At 45.9% G+C, this 18,502-nt stretch overlaps 1 protein-coding gene across 4 annotated transcripts in view; it reads right to left on the bottom strand.

The window, feature by feature from the left end:
- The window catches only part of ACMSD (aminocarboxymuconate semialdehyde decarboxylase), a 115,347-nt gene that overhangs the window by 28,677 nt on the left and 68,168 nt on the right, over positions 1 to 18,502 (bottom strand). For all 4 annotated transcript variants that reach the window (XM_029605366.1, XM_029605368.1, XM_029605367.1 and 1 more), the window contains one exon: positions 5,863 to 6,035. In XM_029605366.1, coding sequence (XP_029461226.1) covers positions 5,863 to 6,035 — 173 coding nt within the window. The remainder of the gene's footprint in view (positions 1 to 5,862; positions 6,036 to 18,502) is intronic.

Raw genomic sequence — 18,502 nt, 5'->3', positions numbered from 1 at the left:
TGTGCCCTTGATGCCGCCAATGCTTAGAATGAGACAGTTCAATTACAATCTCAGAGCATACTATGATGTCATCAAGCATTTTTAAAGCTGATTTGTCATTGGTTGATATTGGGCATTTTGAATGCTATTCTGCCATTGGTTAGTCATCATAATCCTATGCAAATTTCTGCACCTACAGCAGGAAACTAAGCAGTGTGAAATATTCTCACATCTCCTTGTTTCCAACCTTCTTTCATATCATTTTACTTCTCTGTGCAGTCGCTAGCATCAAATTTCATTTGCAAGGTCATTACTTATAAATATCACCTTCTGCTGCCTCTCCGTCAACATGTCCCACTTTTTTGTTATAATGAAATTTTGTTTTGTTTAAGGATGAAATAGACCATGATGGAAATGTTATCCACATTAGGGCCTTGCTTAATTTCTTCCTTTACTGCTGCCATTTCTCTTTTCTCTACTTAGGAGTCAGTTTTCAAAGAAAGCCAATGCCTAGCTTCTTGCGCTCGGGGGTGGACCCTTGTCCTGGGACAGTGAAGGAATGCCTCCTGAAAGGGAACAGGAGATAACTGCCCCCAGGGGGTGGAGCACTGGAGGAGACAGAGGCTGTGAAGAGCTTCACCACTGGAAGCCCGAGGTCCCCCCGGGAGGAGCCCTTAGGACCCGGGCCGATTGGACTTAGGTGGGCCTCGCAGGGTCTCCTGGAAGAATGAAAGTCCGGCGTGCCCACGGACACAGGGGGAGCGCGATCGAGTTTGAAGTTGAACCAATGAACAAGGTAGCTGGAGTTGATATGAGACAGCTCCCACTCTTCGGATCACAGGAAATGATCCTATGTATTTTGGAATCAGACGGTGAGAGGGAAGTCTCAGTCGAATGTGTCGAGCACGCAGCCACACTTTCTGGCCAGGTCGAAAGAGTGGAGCCGGTCATCTATGGAGATCAGAAGAGCGCTTGGCGCATTCAGCAGCTTGCGAAAGTCGCTCCTATACCCGGGTCCACTCTTGGCAAATGGTTTGAGCCATGGATTGAGCTGCTGGAGATGGAACCGTCAGAGGAACAGGAAGAGGCAGTCGGGGCTGCCGTCCGAAGACTACTGCAAACGGGGATATGTCGGTGGCTGCTGCAACATGAGTGTTGTGTGACAGCTCAGCCCAGGGAAGAAGATCCGACCAATTATTTTGCTGATCATTTAGATAGGAGCGTAGGAATGTCTTTAAGGTCCGATTGGTTCTTTCAGCCTGCCCATTGGCCTAGGGATGGTAGGCCGACATGTAACTCAGGGAAATATCGAACTTTTGACACAAGGAATGCCAATACTTGGTGGCAAACTGTGGTCCCGATCGGACACAATCTCCTTTGGGAGTCCATGGAGGCGAAAGATGTTCTTCAGGAAGAGTTTTGCTAGTTCCGGGGCTGAAGGAAGGCCCGGCAAGGGGATAAAATGACCCATCTTCGAGAAACGGTTGATGACTCAAATCACCATGTTATTCTGGGAAGGAGGTAGATCAGTAATAAAGTCTGTCGAAATGCTGGCCCATGGCTTGGTAGGTGCTGGGAGAGGCTGAAGCAAGCCCCAAGGCTTCTCTGTTGGTGGTTTTTGCTGGGCACAAAGTTTTGTGACTCTTGCACCATGGTAGGCCACCAATAGTGCCTTCGCAGTATTTACAGGGGCCCTGGCACGACCAGGGTGGCCTGCCAGTTTGGAGTCGTGGGCCCACTTTAAGACTCGCTCACGTAGCCGGCAAGGAACGACGGTCTTTCCAACAGGGACTGTGGTAGTCGCAGTAAGGGAAATACAAGCAGGGTCAATAATGAAGCTAGGAACTTCCGGGACGTCTTCAGGCTCGAATGATCTGAACAGCGCATCAGCGCGCAAGTTCTTGGAACCAGGACGAAAGCAAAGGTTAAAGTCAAACCTCTTGAAGAATAAGGCCCACCGGGCCTGACGGGGGTTCAAAAGTTGAGCCTCTTTGAGATGTTCGAGGTTCTTGTGGTCAGTGAAGATGGCGCCACGCTTGAAGTGCTAGTTTGACCGCAAGGAGTTCGCGGTCACCAATGGTGTAACGTTGTTCCGTGGGGGAAAACTTAGAGTAAAACTAGAATGGGATTAGCTTATCTATGGGAGAGTGTTGAATCAGAACAGCTCTGGCGCTGATCGCTGAGGCGTCAACCTCCACAACAAATGGATGCTTGAAATCTGGATGAAAGAAACAGGGACCGGAGCTGAAGACTTCTTTAATCCTCTGGAAGGCAGCAATTGCTTTAGGCATCCAAACTCGGGTGTTGACCCCTTTTCTAGTCATAGCAGTGAGTGGGGCAACTATGGAGGAATAATTTGCAATGAAACTTTGGTAATAATTGGTGAAGCCTAGAAAGCGTTGCAACGCCCAAAGGCCTACTGGCTGAGGCCAGTCGCGGAATCCCTGAAGTTTTTCCGGGTCCATTGAGAACCCATGATCAGAGATGATGTAACCCAGAAAGGGTAAGCGATTCCGCTCAAACAGACATTTCTCCAGTTTTGTATACAAATGATTCTCTCTCAGACGTTGGAGGACAATGCGGACGTGTTCACTGTGGGATTCTATGTCCTTAGAGAAGATCAGAATGTCGTCGAGGTATACGACTACGAAATTGTACAGGAGATCGTGGAAGATTTCATTCATGAGGCATTGAAAGACGGCTGGAGCATTACATAGCCCAAAAGGCATTACCACATATTCGTAGTGGCTGTTTCTGGTATTAAACGCCATCTTCCATCATCAGGTTGGATGCGTACCAAATTGTAAGCACCTCTCAGGTCCAACTTGGAAAAGATCCGTGCCCCTTCGAGGCAATCGAACAGTTCGCTAATGAGGGGTAGCGGGTATCGATCCTTACGAGTTATTGTGTTGAGACCCCTGTAATCAATACAGGGACGTAGTCCACCATCCTTTTTCTTCACGAAGAAGAACCCCGCTTCTGCAGGGGAATCAGATGGACAGATAAAGCCTTTCTCTAGATTCTCTTTAATATACTCCAACATAGCCTGAGTCTCAGGCTGGGACAATGGATAGATTCTGCCTTTGGGAGGTGTAGTGCCTGGCAGAAGTTCAATAGGACAGTTGAACTTATGTAATGGAGGCAGGGTATCTGCTTTCTGCTTAGAGAACACATCGCTGAAGTCAGAATACTGTGGAGGTAAATCTGGAAGGGTAACTGATTTCAAGACGGGTATTTCGTTGAAATTGCCTAATTCGTGATAAACGAACCATACCTCTAGTATTTTCAAGATGTCGTCCGTAATGAAGCTACCGCTCGCTCCGGTAGCGATGAGAACAGTGGTCACAAAGGTGTGGGCCTTGATGCCCAGGTATACAGGAAGCAAGAGTTGAGGGCCAGAAACAGTTGCGCCCAAGCTCAGGCCCTCCGCCAGGCTCAGGTGTTGCAGTTTCCTGGACGGATGGGGCAAAACTGAAGACGATGTCCAGAAGTGCTACAGTAAAGGCACAGCCCCTCCTTTCACCGATGGAGATTTTCGGTTGGAGACAATTGCCCACAATTCACTTTCATAGGTTCTACCATGGAGGAAGTTGGTAGTGCAGGAGTCTTCGCTGGAGTGCAGGGTGCACTTGTGGGGCATACTGGAGGAGGGAGTGGAGCCTTTACTTCTAGGCGTCTTTGCTGGAGGCAATGATCAATCCTCCCGACAAGGGAGATCAAGTCTTCTAGAGACGTGGGAGTCTCACGGACAGAGATCTCATCTTTCAGAGCACAGGAGAGTCCATCTAGGAAGATGGCTTGCAGACAATCTTCTTGCCACCCAAGTTCTGTGGCCAAGGTCCGAAACTCCACTGTGTATTCAGAGAGGGTCCTTGACCTTTGACGGAGGTGGAGTAAGTTATGACTAGCGATAGCCATGCGACCTGGGTCTCCGAACGTCTGCTTGAAGAGAGCAATGAAGTGAGATAGCTTGGAGAGGATGGGGTCAGAACATTCCTGTAAGGGAGAGGCTCATGCCAGAGCCTTCCCTTCCAAACGGGACAGAATGAAGGTGACTTTAGTGATCTCCTTCAAAAACAACGAGGGTTGTAGAGCAAACTGCATAAAGCACTGATTAAGGAAACCACGACAGGAGCGTGGATCCCCATTATACCTGGGGGGCTGAAGTAAGTGCCACAGTTGCTTTGGGAAGCATAGTGGCCGAGAGGCCCACAGGGTTGGCCATTGCTGTATCTTGTAATTGAGAACGCAGTTCTTCTACCAAAGAGGCCAGCGTCTCTAAAGCTTGATGATGTTGTTTCACTGTGGCGGCCAGTCCTGGTAAGGCCCTGGAGGTGGGAGACTCCGCCGAGTCCATGGCCTTGGCAACCTTTTGCTCTCGGGGGTGGACCCTTGTCCTGGGACAGTGAAGGAATGCCTCCTGAAAGGGAACAGGAGGTAACTGCCCCCAGGGGGCGGAGCACTGGAGGAGACAGAGGCTGTGAAGAGCTTCACCACTGGAAGCCCGAGGTCCCCCCGGGAGGAGCCCATAGGGACCCAGGCCGCTTGGACTTAGGTGGGCCTCGCAGGGTCTCCTGAGAGAATAAAAGTCCGGCGTGCCCACAGACACAGAGGGAGTGCGATCGGCTTCGAAGTTGGAGGCTGGTTGGAAAAAGGAGAACCAGAATAGAGTTGGTGATGACAAGGCGAGGAACAGAGCCAGAATCTGGAGACAAGGTCAGGCAGGCAAAGTTAAGATCCAGAGGTCAGTCCGAGGAATGGTCAGTAAAACAGGGGTCAGGTACCGGAGGTCAGACGAGGTCAAAGGCAGGCCGAGGTCTTGAGGCAGACAGGTCAGGAGCAAGCTGAGATCTTTGAGGCAGGCGGCAGGCAGGGAGGTCAGGAGCAAGCTGAGGTCAGTACCAGTAAGACAGTCAGAGGGTACTACCTGGGTAGACAGACAGACGAACACAGGAACAAGCAGGGCGCAGGAACTAGGATGCAGGAACAAGTCAGGAACAGGACTGGAACAGAAGGATCCTGGAACGAGACTAGGAAAAGGCAAGAGCAGGAACAAACGCAGGGGCAATCTTAGAACAAACCAACCCGATTGCCAAGGCAAGGAAGCATAGACAGGAACTTTCTTATATCGAGGGATCAATCAGGGCGCACCGTGGAACTAAGACCCGCCCTTGGCCCTACATGAGTCCGGGCAGTCTGCGCGTGCGCGTAGGGGCGTGGCTAACATGGCAGAGGACGCCGAGCCTCGGCATGAGGCCTGTGCGCAGTGGAAGGCCTGGCGACCGCGGGATGCCGGGGCCTGGCAGGGCTGGCAACTACCGCAAAGGAGGTTGTCCCAGGACCCGCTGTGGAACCATGAAGGTGAGCAGGTCCGTGCACGTGACAACTGCGGGCGGGGCGCATAACATAGCTTAGCCATCCAGATATTGACTGGCTTAGATAAACACTTTTCCAGCCAAATCTAGGCACCTCAGTTTTTGGCTGAAAATGAACTAACCAGCCCAAATATCTACAAGATTCCTACATGTAGAGTTTTAGGTTTGATTGTTTTCTGTGTGCAGTAATTACCACAGCACCTCAGCGTGGTTGTCCCTGGTAATGTACTTCAAAATGGTTAGTCTCTTGCATTGCATACCTGGCTTTTTCTATATGTTTGGTATACTTTTGCAGTGTAAGCTGTGTGCATGGAGATTTTACCAAAGGGACAGACTAAATATGCAATCATTAATATGAAGAAATGTCGGTAAGCGTTTCAGGGTTATGTATATTTTCAACATCATTTAAAATGTAATTTAACTTATTGATGGAAGCAGTGCTCTCACCACTTAAACAAGCTCCAACAAGCAACAATAGCACAGTATCTTAGGAAGTATGCTAACTTACCTTTCCCATTTTATCTACTAGTAACTTTAGTGCAGATGGATCATGAACAAGTGAATCTGTGTAAAACAAGCCAAGGTATTTCCTCGGATCAGCTTTATTATCCACAGCACACAAGTCTGGGCGCACATTGAATCCATGAGAGATGCGACCGATGGTATATGGAAAAGCACCTCCTGTACAAATGAGAATTTTTGTTGAAATTAATTTGCAAATATCTGACTGTACAAGCAATGTTGCAGAGATAGCTGACCATGCAGGCAGTGCTACTGTTGCAAAGATGATGCAATGGAGGGTTTATATGGTAGCTGTATTAGTAGTTAAATTTAAATCTTTTTACAGAGTTATTGGTTCTGAAAGTCAGATGCATGATGATGAGTGCTTTCCTAAAATAAAGTTTACAAGGGCAGAATGATGACGCAGAATAAAAAGATGAGTAAAGGTTTCTCAATGCCTGGTTTGGACCAATTTTGAGTCTGTTTTTAGGAAGATGCCCCATGCAACAGGATATATCCAATATATATTTACTGAAATTGAAAAGAGTTTGTGCTGCCATGATGGCCTGGCCAGACAGAGCAAAATAACAACACATTCTTTACCTCAATCAGCCCTGCCGTTAAAACAAAATATTCCATGTGCTTTCCATATCCATATCTATATATCAATTACTTTACATACTTCTGAAGAGTGTTCTAAGATGCACTAGTGGGCAGCTGTGTGCCAGCCAAATTGGACAAGGCTGGGGGTGCGCAGGTTGAGAACAGCATAACCTGGCTGACATGCATGTCTGGTTTGCTGGCTGTCCTTCCTCCTTCCCACGGCCTGTGCTGGCGATTAAGACTGCCAGTGTGGCAAAGAGTGTAGGTAGGAGCGAGAATCCTATGGTCCTTAGGACCAATCCAAACATGAAGTCTGCAAAAAGCTAAAGGAGGCTTGAATAGGGCTTGTGAATCAGGTTAGGGTTTTAAAATGCTTCCCTCTTCACTCTGATTTTTCTGCAATTACCTGCTCCTCCCACCCTGACATAAAGGTGCAGGTGAAACTGCTGGAGCCATCAATTCAGTGACCCATTGCTCCTCACTTACGCACGGCTACAGGTAAATCTGCTGGGCCATTGGGGTTCTGAGAGGCCTCTGATTCCCCCTGAAAACTGCCTATGCCCCCACCCCTCTGCTTGTTCAACCACACCGGGCACTTCCATCTGTGGTGAAGATGCATGCAACTATTGGTCCTGGGGGCAGTATTATCCCAGTGGCATGGCCCTAGACAAGAGCAGTGTCCATGTTAATTTCTGTTCTGGAAACATTTGTCTACTGAGCACAGTCATGCCAGCCTGCATAGGGAGCTGCTAACCAGAAAGGTAGCATTTCAAGAGTTGAAGTATTTCCTCCAGGGAGCCCCACATCTGGTGCACATGATTAATGACCACTGCGATCTTGAGTACCGTCCATTGGTTAAAGCCTTGAACCCCTGACAAATGCGGTGGGCACTGTTCTTTACATAATTCGATTTCCAAATCTCCTATCACCCAGGAACTCAAAACTGTAAGGCAGATGCGCCTTCCTGTAAAGGAGAATATTACCTTGATCTGTCAATTGAAAAGGAAGTCCCCTTCCCTGTTTATTTTTTATTCTAGCTGGATTGCTGGGGCTACTCTTGCCCCCCACTTCCTTGCACTAATCGTGGCACAGGAATTCAAAACCCTAAAGTCCAAACAGAACTAGAGAAGTATTAGTCTCCCACAGGTTTTGCTGTATTTCTAGGAGTGCAGGGGATTTTTCTATCACCACCAGTGCCTGTACATGCCACCTGACTGGGCAAGGCTCAAGGCATTCCGACTCTGCCACAACTCCTATTTAGGAGGTAAAGGAGTCTTAACCACTGGACTAGCCAATAAGAGGAGCCAGAACTGGACTGGGAAGCCTTGTGGCCACAACTCTGGGGCGTTGGGATTGAAGGGGGCTCAGATGAATGGTGTTGCTGGGAACCAGGGAGCTGTTCCCAGCAACCAGAAGGTTACCCAGCTCTCATGTGCAGTGAACCTCCTACCATGTTCCAGCCTTGCTTCCAGCTGCTGAGGTCTTCTCTGCTCCAGGCTTGCTTCTGAAGACTGAGGACCCCACCACTCTAGCTTGCTCCTGTTTTGGAAACCAGTTACACTCATCTTGCTCCCCGCTTCTGTTCACCACAGTCTCATCTCTTGTTAGCCAGTGCCAAGATTTTGTTCTAAGTAACATCAGGGCAGTCAGTAAAGCAGAAGCTTTATTCAGCTGCTTACTCCTGTGCTGTTATAGCTGTTTACTGATATGGAGAAATGTTTGATTTCCCTTTGTGTCACAGACCAGGATATTAGGCACGTAAACTGTTTACATTTTGACTGGTCTTTGTTATTTGTATGGCAAAATATTTTAAATGTTTTACATTTAGTTAAATTTTAATGGGATATGGGTAATTATTGTTTTATCTAATTATATTTTAACTGCTTTGAACTAATATTTAAAAAAAATGGGATAAAAATAAAATAAAAAAAAAAGTATAAAGTGTACCCTTCATCTTTTCTTGGCCACTGTTTCCATCCTCTACCAATCCCACTTATTTATTTATTTATTTATTTTTCTATACCGACATTCGATATGGTATATCACATCGGTTTACATATAACAGAATGTCTAAGGCTGGCCTTAATGACAATATAACAGATTAATTGAGAACCACTTCCTGTTAGCTCTCTCTTCTCCTCCTCCGTAGGTGTTAAGGAATGAGGTTTGCTATATTGTGTGAAGGGATTTAAGGATGGGATTAAGTTTTCTTGACTGATGATGCATCTTTTCCTTTTCAGGACACAACATCTTCCTGCTGCAGCTGCTGGAGAAGAAGCAGGACCTGGAGGAGGAAGACAGGCATCCCAGCCTCCCAAAGCAGCAGTCCTCCATCCCTCCTTCTGAGGGATGGAAGGAGGAGCACAGCCATCTCTGCTATGCCACCAGCAGGAACATAACCACTCCCAGGGCAGGACTCTTTAATTCTTCTCTCCTCTTCCTTGGCTATGGGAAATAACCTTGGTGAATCAGCTTCTTCCTTCACTGTTTAGTTTTGTAATTTTAAAATTTTCTACATATTTAATATTATTTCCATTTAGTTTATTTCTGGCCTCTTGTTGTTTCATGTATGAACTGTGCTGTGCAGTGCTATGTACAGCATCCCCTTTTACAACAATTGCTACTGTCATTATCATTTCCTTATGGCTATGAGAGTTATGCCGTTGCTATAGACTATTTGCCGTTGCTATAGACTATTTATCTAAATAAATAAATATTTAGGAAAACCAGAGTATTAAGATATATACCCCCCAGATCCCCAAAACAGAAGGGGATAAATGGTATTTTTCCTTATTGGCTCATGGGATAATTATTCTGATTAACATTAGATGAATTAGAGAACGTTTGTGATCATTAGGAAGGATCAGAAAAAGCTAAATAAAATATAATGACTAATGCTGGATAGAACATTTCAAATGGACCTCTACCATGATCACATGTAATATTCTTACCTTTCTGTTAGGAAGCGTTAGGAGAGCGGTTCCACTTTCCAGGGGATTGTGTGTTCTTGGACCACGGCTTGACCTCAGAGGAACTCCGAAGAGGTGCCGAGGCAGGCGAAGCATGCCCGAGCATGGACTGGAAAGGAGCAAGGCTGGATTGAAGATAGACGATGGAATCCGGAGCAGGAGCAAGGCTGGAATGAAGACAAGGATGACTGAAGGTACTGATCCTCCACCGGATCTGCACGTTTCAGGAAGACCAACAACGCAATGGTGGTCTTTGAATGGTCCTCCAACCATTCCAAGCCCTTTCGGACCTTCCGCTGGGTAATGGCAAGAAGCGGCAGACTGGATGGAGGCCAGGGGCAAACGAAAGCCTTGGAACATGGAAGGCTCAGACGAAGACTCAGGTGAAGACGTGGATACTTTGACAAAGACACAAGGTACTGAAGATGAGGATTCAGGAAAAAGGTGCTGGGTTGAGACTACGACACAGCGCGCCCTACATAGCCCACCCACGGGGCTGGTTGCGGACCACGCTGGATGCAGGGCAGACTCTAGACGAGATAGTGGAGCAAGTGAGAGGAACATGTCCCAGAAACTGTAGAGGCCTGCACCGGGGCGCGCCCAACACAGCTGCCCCTGGCTGGTCGCGGACCTGCTGGAGCGGCACAGGTTCAGGTAGAGTCTAAAACATGGACGGAGCAGGCACAAGGAGATCCGAGGGCCGGGACAAGATTCAGGAGACCGTGCCTAGATGAGATTAGGCTTCAAGCAAGGATGACCCTCCGGAGACTTGTACTGCTGGTGAGAAGGCAGGCCTTGTGCAACGAGGCGCCCTACTCAGCCCGCTCGTGGGGCTGGTCACGGACTACAACATGGCATGCCAGGAAAGGTGGCGATGAGGAACCAAGGGTTCAGGACATCCAGGCTGGATCACGGAACCTCAGGACTGGACATCAGGAACGGAAGACGGACATCTAGACTGGATCATGGACTTCAGGAACAAATTCACAAGACAGCAGAACATCTGGACATGGAACAACAGGAACGAAGGCTTGGACGAAGACACAGGAGCTCCAACAGGAAACACAGGACCTTGAAGAAGCAATGGAACAGAGAAGACTCCTGGAGTGAAGGACAGGAACATCCAGGAGCATCTAACTCTTTGCGAAGGCAAAGATGGACTGACACAGGGCCCCTTTTATAGGGCTGAAGTAAGGCAGGGCAATGACATCACTGATTAGGGCCACGGGACCTTTTCCCGCCAATGGCCCTTTAAATGCAGAGGAGAGGCGCGTGTCCGCACCTAAAGAGAGCTGAGGAAGAGAGCAGGGTCGTTGGTGGCGTCCCTGCCATGTGGAGGGCCCAGGACAGAGCGGCTCCCTGCCGCAAAGATGGAAGGAGGAGCAGGCAAGCTGCAGGCACCGGCAGGGACTGCCTCCCTGCCATCTGAAGACCCAGGCAGAGACAAGGATGGCTTCCTTGCCATCCGAGGACCCCGGCAGCAGCGAAGAAGAAGTAGGAGTGGCTGCTGTGGACTCAGCCGCGAAGGGAGGCTCCCAGGGGAATGCCATCAGGGGCCTGACTGGCCGCGAAGGTAGAGGACCTGTCCGTACTCATTGTGGGCAGGTTCACAACACTTTCAGTTCAGTTCCTCTTTTAAAATCATACAGAATCTCCTTGGTCCAATTTTTCATCTCACTTAGGCCTGGATTTATTAAAATGCACTAAATATCGCATGCGATAGAAAAAGGGATGTGTTTTTAACTTTGAGATAAATTGTGTTATTTCCTACATACAGCCACTGGGGGGGACCATGTTTATGAGAGAGAGAGAAAGAGAGAGAGACTGATTAGCCATAATACCCACACACAAGATAGGTATTTATATCTCTATGGGAGGCCCACCTAGTAACTTGAGCAGTGGCGTAGCCACGGGTGGGCCTGGGTGGGCAGCTGCCCACCCAATTTAGACCCAGGCCCACCCAACTGACACCAGAACTGCAAGGCTGTCGCGGGATCCCATCCCCGCGACAGTGAAGAGGAGAACCCATGCTTGGCGCGCCATCACGGCTCACGTGGGGAAGCGGTCCTACAACCATACGGCCGACCGATCTTCCTGTTTGGGGGGGGGGCGGGGAGGAGAGCGGAAGCGCCGCGCACAGTTTCCGCTTCCTCCCCCCAGAGCAGGAAGATCAGCTGGCCTCTCCTGCTATCTTCAAGCCATACGGCCGACCGATCTTCCTGCTTGGGGGGGGGGGGGGGGGGAGAGAAGAGCGGAAGCGCCGCGCACAGCTTCCGCTCCCCCCCCCCAAGCAGGAAGATCGGTCGGCCGTATGGCTTGAAGATAGCAGGAGAGGCCAGCTGATCTTCCTGCTCTGGGGGGAGGAAGCGGAAACTGTGCGCGGCGCTTCCGCTCTCCTCCCCGCCCCCCCCCCCCCAAACAGGAAGATCGGTCGGCCATACGCCCGAAGATAGCAGGAGGCTAGTGGCAGCAGGAGAGGCCAGCTGATCTTCCTGCTCTGGGGGGAGGAAGCGGAAACTGTGCACAGGCTTGAATGTGTATGTGAGGATGAGAATGGGAGCCTTGTTGTGTGTGTGTGTGTGGGTGAAAATCGGACCCTGGGTGTGTATGGGAGTGAGAATGGAGTCTTGAATGTGTGTGGGTGAGGATGGAAGCTTGAATGTGTGTATATATGGGTGAGAATGGGAGCCTGGGTTTGTGTGTGTGGGTGAGAATGGAAGCTTGAATATGTGGGTGAGAATGGAAGCTTGAATATGTGGGTGAGGATGGAAGCTTGAATGTGTATATATATGGGTGAGAATGGGAGCCTGGGTTTGTGTGTGTGGGTGAGAATGGAAGCTTGAATATGTGGGTAAGAATGGGTGCTTGAAAGTGTGTATGTGTGGGTGAGAATGGGACCTTAAATGTGTGTATGTGTGGGTGAGAATGGGAGAATGGGTTTGTGTGTGTGTGGATGAGAATGGGTGCCTGGATGTGCGTCTGTGTGTGCATAAGAATATAAGCCTGGGGAGGGGTGAGAAAGTGAGAGCTTGTATGTGTGTCTGCAGAGAATGTGAGCTTGGGGGGGGGGGGGGGGAGAGCATATGAGAGTGAGAGCCTGAGTGTGTGAGGGACTCTGTGAGAGAAAGCATTTATGTATATATGTGTGTGTGTGTGGAAGGGAAGAAGACAGTAGTAGAAAAGACACTGAAGAGGAATTAGGAAATGAGCGACAAGGGAAAAAATGGGAAAGAGAGACCAGGACCAACTGATTAGAAAAATACAAAGATCAGACAACAAAGGTAAAAAAATATATATATATAGAGAGAGAGAGAGAGATGTTAGCAATTTAAATATGTCATCTTTGGGAATGTGCATTCTTATATTTTTGAATTTTGCTCTTTCTTAAGTATTCCACTGTTCAGACATTTTAGTTTCTCAGGCTTTCTATTTTGGCTTTATCTACATGTTTCTGTTTCTAATTTATAGTCTATTATTTCTATATTAGGTAAGGGTCGGTCTCAGTTTTGCCTGTTTGTGACAGAAATGAGTATTTCTGGCATATAGTTTCTCTGTAGTAGTAGTCCAGCCTGTTCTGTTATTCCCGTAGGTGATGTATTAATGTTCTAGGGCCTGGTGTAGTATTTGCATTGCTGCTTTTTCATAAGGTTGCTGTTTGAATCCTGAGAGTCAGTGCTGTGATTGTTTGGCAAGGTTCCAGATGCCTCTTTCTTTGCAAGAGTTTGTTACTTCACAAAATAGCAGTGGAGGGTTATTTTTTGCTGAGATTACACCAGAATTTGAATTTTTTTTTTCATGTTACTTGTAATGTGAATTGCCCTAGCTCTGCGCTGCACCTGTTCTGATGATTAATTATATTTTATTGTATTTATGAAGATTTCTGGGTTTCTGCAAAGATGGTTCATGAAAGAATACATTAATTTTTGTTTTATTATATGATTGGATTTGATTGTTTTCTATACTTGAAATAATTGAAGTAAATTATTTTAAAGTTTCATACATGACACATAATGGCTGTTGCAAACTACTTAGAAAGCCATTCTAGGGTGCAGTATATATGGCATTATTTATCAGTAAGAAAACAACTAGTAGACCTGCATGCCTTGTGCCCACCTATGTTAACCTTGTGCCCACCCAAAAAATCAATTCTGGCTACGCCACTGAACTTGAGGTGAGGTTTAGGTATTAGTGTAGGGGTTAGGGGCCACTTTGACATTCAAAGTGAGATGTACAAACAGAACAGTGCTCTCTTGTGAAGATTTGATGACCCTCGGAGTGAGGAAACTCACTCAAAGATGATATTTGTGCAATGTTCTCTCAACCTAGCTTGATGGACTCTCTACCTGGGTAACATCAAGCTAGGTTGAAAGAACAATGCACAAATATCATCTTTGAGTGAGTTTCCTCACTCCGAGAGTCATCAAATCTTCACTAGAGAGCACTGTTCTGTTTGTACATCTCACTTTGAATTTCAAAGTGGCCCCTAACCCCTACACTAATACCTAAACCTCACCTCAAGTTACTAGGTGGGCCTCCCATAGAGATATAAATACCGATCTAGGGTTAGGGCATTATGGCTATGTTCTCTCTCTCTCTCTCTTTCTCTCTCTCCCAGCCTGCCCCCTAACTCCTCCTCTCAGATTTGCATCACACCATACATTATGGTGCTATCGCATGCATTAACGACGCTTTTCACATGCGATAACATTTTGATAAATGATCCTATTAGTCTGGCATTTACATCTTCTTTTGTTCCCACCATTCAATATATTTTAAAATCAAAATATTTGCTGGCTGGCTAGCAAAGTTAGATGGATAAACTTATGTAGCTAACTTTGCTGGGAGATTCAGTAACTTGTGCCGCTGAAATACCCGGCTATGTCAAAATTGACTTCCGGGATCTCCCGGATCCAAGATGGCGATTTGGTAAGACACATGTGAGCGTCTCTCTTATCTGGTGAATCAGTTCCTATGCCGCATTCAGCCTGCAAGAGGAGGGCGAGGGAGCACATGGCTTAGGTGGCTCCCTTGGCCCAACCCATGGTGGGACCTATGGACGCTCATATTCGTCAGGAAACAGGAGTTCTGGCAGAGGGTTCGCTGGCTGTGGCTCGGGGGGAAGAAGAGCCTGAGCCAGGCCCTGAACTGCTAACAACTTTCTCACCGGAGGAAAGGGCTCCCCCTGCAAATCCCGCGCTGTGATGTGCCCATTAACCGTGAGGAGAGACGGAGGCACTAGAAGCTGGTGCACTGTGGGAGTCTCCTCTGGAGCCCGTGCTGGTGGGGGAAGGAGCCTCGGCACTTTTTCAATCTGACCAGGAGCCAGGAGAAGCAACAGCTGGAGAGGAACGGCAAGAGCGAAAAAGGAGTTTGTCTGAACAGTTACCTGGTAAGGCTGGTGAGGCCTCAAGCTTTCTCACTCGAGTCGATTTGGGAGGCGATTCAAGTATTAAATGCAAACATTACTACTCAAATGTCTAATATTAATAACGCAGTGAAACAGTTGAATAATCGTTTGGAGGAAGTTGAATTGGGACTAGCTGATAATAAACAACATCTACGGTCTGCTGAGGTTAAAATTCAGAGCAGTTTAAATGTTCAACAGGAGCTGATGAAAGAAAATCAAATTTTACACTCTAAAGTTGAAAGTTTAAATAATCAACTCCGTGCAAAAAACCTAAGGTGCATTAACTTTCCAAAGCTTCCTTCTATAGCACCTAAAGATTTATGGAGAAGATATATGACTGAGGTACTGAAAATCATGGAAGATATGCTACCAATAATATCAAAGGCATATTACATTCCACCGATGGTCAAGGTGATATTAATAACTTTCAAGTATTAACACCTAGAGAATCTCCCAAATTGGACATTTCCGCTGTTTTGGACCAACCTGATGAAAACTGGGCTGTAACATCAACCTTGGTGGTTACCTTTCTGCTTGAAGCAGATAGAGAATGGATTTTTAAATGTTATTTTTTGCATAGGAATGAGTTGTTCTTGAATCACAAGATACAGATCTAAACAAATGCAGAGAAGAAGACAACAGTTTCTCTTGTTGAAGCCTCAATTGCTGGAGTTGGGTTAATTATTTTTGTTAAAATATCCGTGTAAGTGCTTGATAAAACACCAAGGGCTTTCTTTTCTATTCTACTAGCCTTCTTAATTAATTTAATTCCTAATTAGTAAAAAGAAAAATCTGTTTAGTTCATCTCTCGCTACTAGCCCAGTACGCCATAAGCTGTAGTTATAGATCTTTTTATATATTTTGCTGTTTTCCATTTAGAAACCAATTTACCTTTGTAATACTTACCTTGGGGTTGTAAAAATCTTGGCTCCATATTGTGGGCTTGTGCATGACTTAAAACTTGCATTTTGATTTTTTCTTGGAGATAGGGATTGTTTGTCTAATTATTCTCTTTTTGGATTTTGTAATTTCATTAACTACATGCATTTCCCTTTCAATACTTAATACTTGATACTTGAATATATTTTTAAAATGAATAAATAGAAAAAAAAATTGACTTCCAGTCTGCTATTCCACCATAGGGATAAGGGATGGGGAGGGGGGGTGGGAGAGAAGTACAACTCCCTCCAAGTTCCCTGGCCCTAGTCTCTGCTACAATCCCTCTTCTCTCACAGAACCTACTACCTCATTTAGGCATGGCTTCTCATTTTTGCTTCATTTAATTTTCCGAGTTGATTCTAGGGACCTCTCCTCAAAAGAAACATTTGAAAACTCCCCAAAGATTTTACTAGGAAGGGGGAAATCTTATATCTCATTATATTATGTAAGTTCTATGGCTAACTGTTCATTATGGTTATCATTTTCTTTCACATGATGGGGATTATTTCCCTTAACCAATAAGTCTTGATGCAATTGCAACATTGCCTTCTGCTTCAATGGCAGGGGAAAAAGGGAATTGGATTCAGACGACAACAATCAACGAGGGCCCTGACTTTTATGGTCATGGAAATAACCTGCACGGAGCAGTAGTTACTACCATTAACATAAGGCATGGGATTGCTACCCTTAACCAATAAGCCTTGATTCTCTTGGCGCAACTGCAATATCACTCTCCACTTTGATGGAGTGGGCTGGAGGGATGGGGTGGAAAGAGGTATTAGATTCAGGACAACCAACACAGACCCTGACTTTCACTGTCTTGGGTACTGATACACAGACATAAGGGAAAAAGCACAGGACTGTTTCTACAGCCAAGTCCATAAGCAAAGCAAGTCAAGCAGCACTGTCTGAATTTTCGAAAAGGCTCATCACCCAGTAAAAGAGAAACATGGGGATAACCTGCACTGCATGGCATATATTACCATAAGAAGCTTGCTGGGCAGACTGGATGGACCATTTTGGTCCTTTTCTGCCATCATTACTATATTATTATGTAGAGTTGCAGTAACCCAGGCCTTGTGTTTTCCAGTCAAATCTATTCAGTGTTTACAAATCTGCCAGAATAATGTCTGCTAATAGCTGGCTCTGCACCATTTGATCCTTTTTGTTCAAGTCTCTATAGTCTTCACTGGCTCCCAGTAGCGGCCCAAATTCAATTTAAAATCTTGGCTTTGGCAGACTGCTCACACTGCTTTGTTCCTGATCGATCATTGTGCTCTGCACAAGAAACCCTTCTCTAATTTCCTTCTCTAAAAGGTTATAGACCAGAGTGAGGGAGCGTGCCTTTTAATTTGCAGGCCCTAAGGTGTAGAATTCCATGCCTTGGGACCTTCGCCTGTCAGAGCAGCATTTGCAAGACCATTAGGACCCACCTGTTTTGTTCCTCTGCTTTCTTCTTTTGTTTATTTTTCTGCCCTATAGTTTGAACATTGGACTTTGCACTTCTTAATAATTTAATTTTCATCCTGAGTTTATAAGCATTTATTTTTATTTCGCTGTTGTGTTGAATTATTCTTGCACTGGATTAGCTGAGAGCTCTATTCCAATTTGAATCTGAGCTTTTCCTGTTAGCTACTATGAGCCATGTTTTTGGAAATGACAGGTTATAAAAGTAAATAAAGATTAAGATAAAGATTTTACATTTGCTATATTTCATTTTTCAGATCAGATTGTAAACAAGGCTGCATAAACATCAATAGAGGTTTATATTCACAGCAATTCTCCATCTTTAGATTGGTTATAAAAGGGAGCCAGAGCAATTTCAAGAGCACATCTGCATAGTTACTGAGAGCAGATAGGACGCACATTTTGCAATAAGGAGTATAATTAGAAACACCTTTTTTTTAATGAAAGTAAAACATTGTTCAAAGCAATTCATGGAGGCCAACACATTTCCTGATGCTGATAAAGCAGATGGGGAATGTGAAAAAACAGGATCCCTGGAGGTGTCAATCCATTTAATTTAAGCATGTGTCTATAAAAGAAGAGAACAGTGAGAATAACTAATTAGTGATAGGTTCAACTTAAAAATAAATATCTGAATTCCCTTCACTTTCAGGATGGGTTGGGGTGGGGGTGGGAGCATGGTGAGCATTTTGAGAAGAGTGATCTAGAAATCAAGGGTCAGTTCACCGGAAACCCATCTGCAGATTGCTTCCAGTTTGCTTTTTGCCAATGCAAAAATGTCAGTAAAGGTTTCTAGGTCTATTCATCTATTTATTTAAAAAAAAAGAAATTCCAGACTACCCAAAGTGGTGGCTAGAATAAATATCCCCAAGCCAAGTATACAAAGAAACCCAAGGCCGCCCAAAACTCAAAGCGGCATAAATCCCAGGACCAGCATCCTACAAATCACTTTCAGAGTAGTTTAGCATTTTAGTGTGGGAGTGGCCACATTTTCACCTTTTTTCAGAACCTCAGGTAGTTTCTCTCCAACTTAATAGCCAGTGCCAGTTCATTTCAATGTACGGACGCCATCGCTGAAAACATCCTAGTCTACAATCTAGCAAAGTAATCAGAAATGCAGGTAGGAGCAACCAGCAATCTCTATCATGCCTATCGCAGTGCTCTAGAGGGCAAATACTAATATAGTTCATCTTTCAAATATTTAGATCCTTGCCACCCAACAATATTATCCCATGCAAATATCATTCTCACTTACTCTCAAT

Source organism: Rhinatrema bivittatum, chromosome 6 (genome assembly GCF_901001135.1).
Source record: "Rhinatrema bivittatum chromosome 6, aRhiBiv1.1, whole genome shotgun sequence".
NCBI classification, from domain to species: Eukaryota; Metazoa; Chordata; class Amphibia; order Gymnophiona; family Rhinatrematidae; genus Rhinatrema; species Rhinatrema bivittatum.
This window is presented reverse-complemented; position numbering and strand designations above follow the sequence as displayed.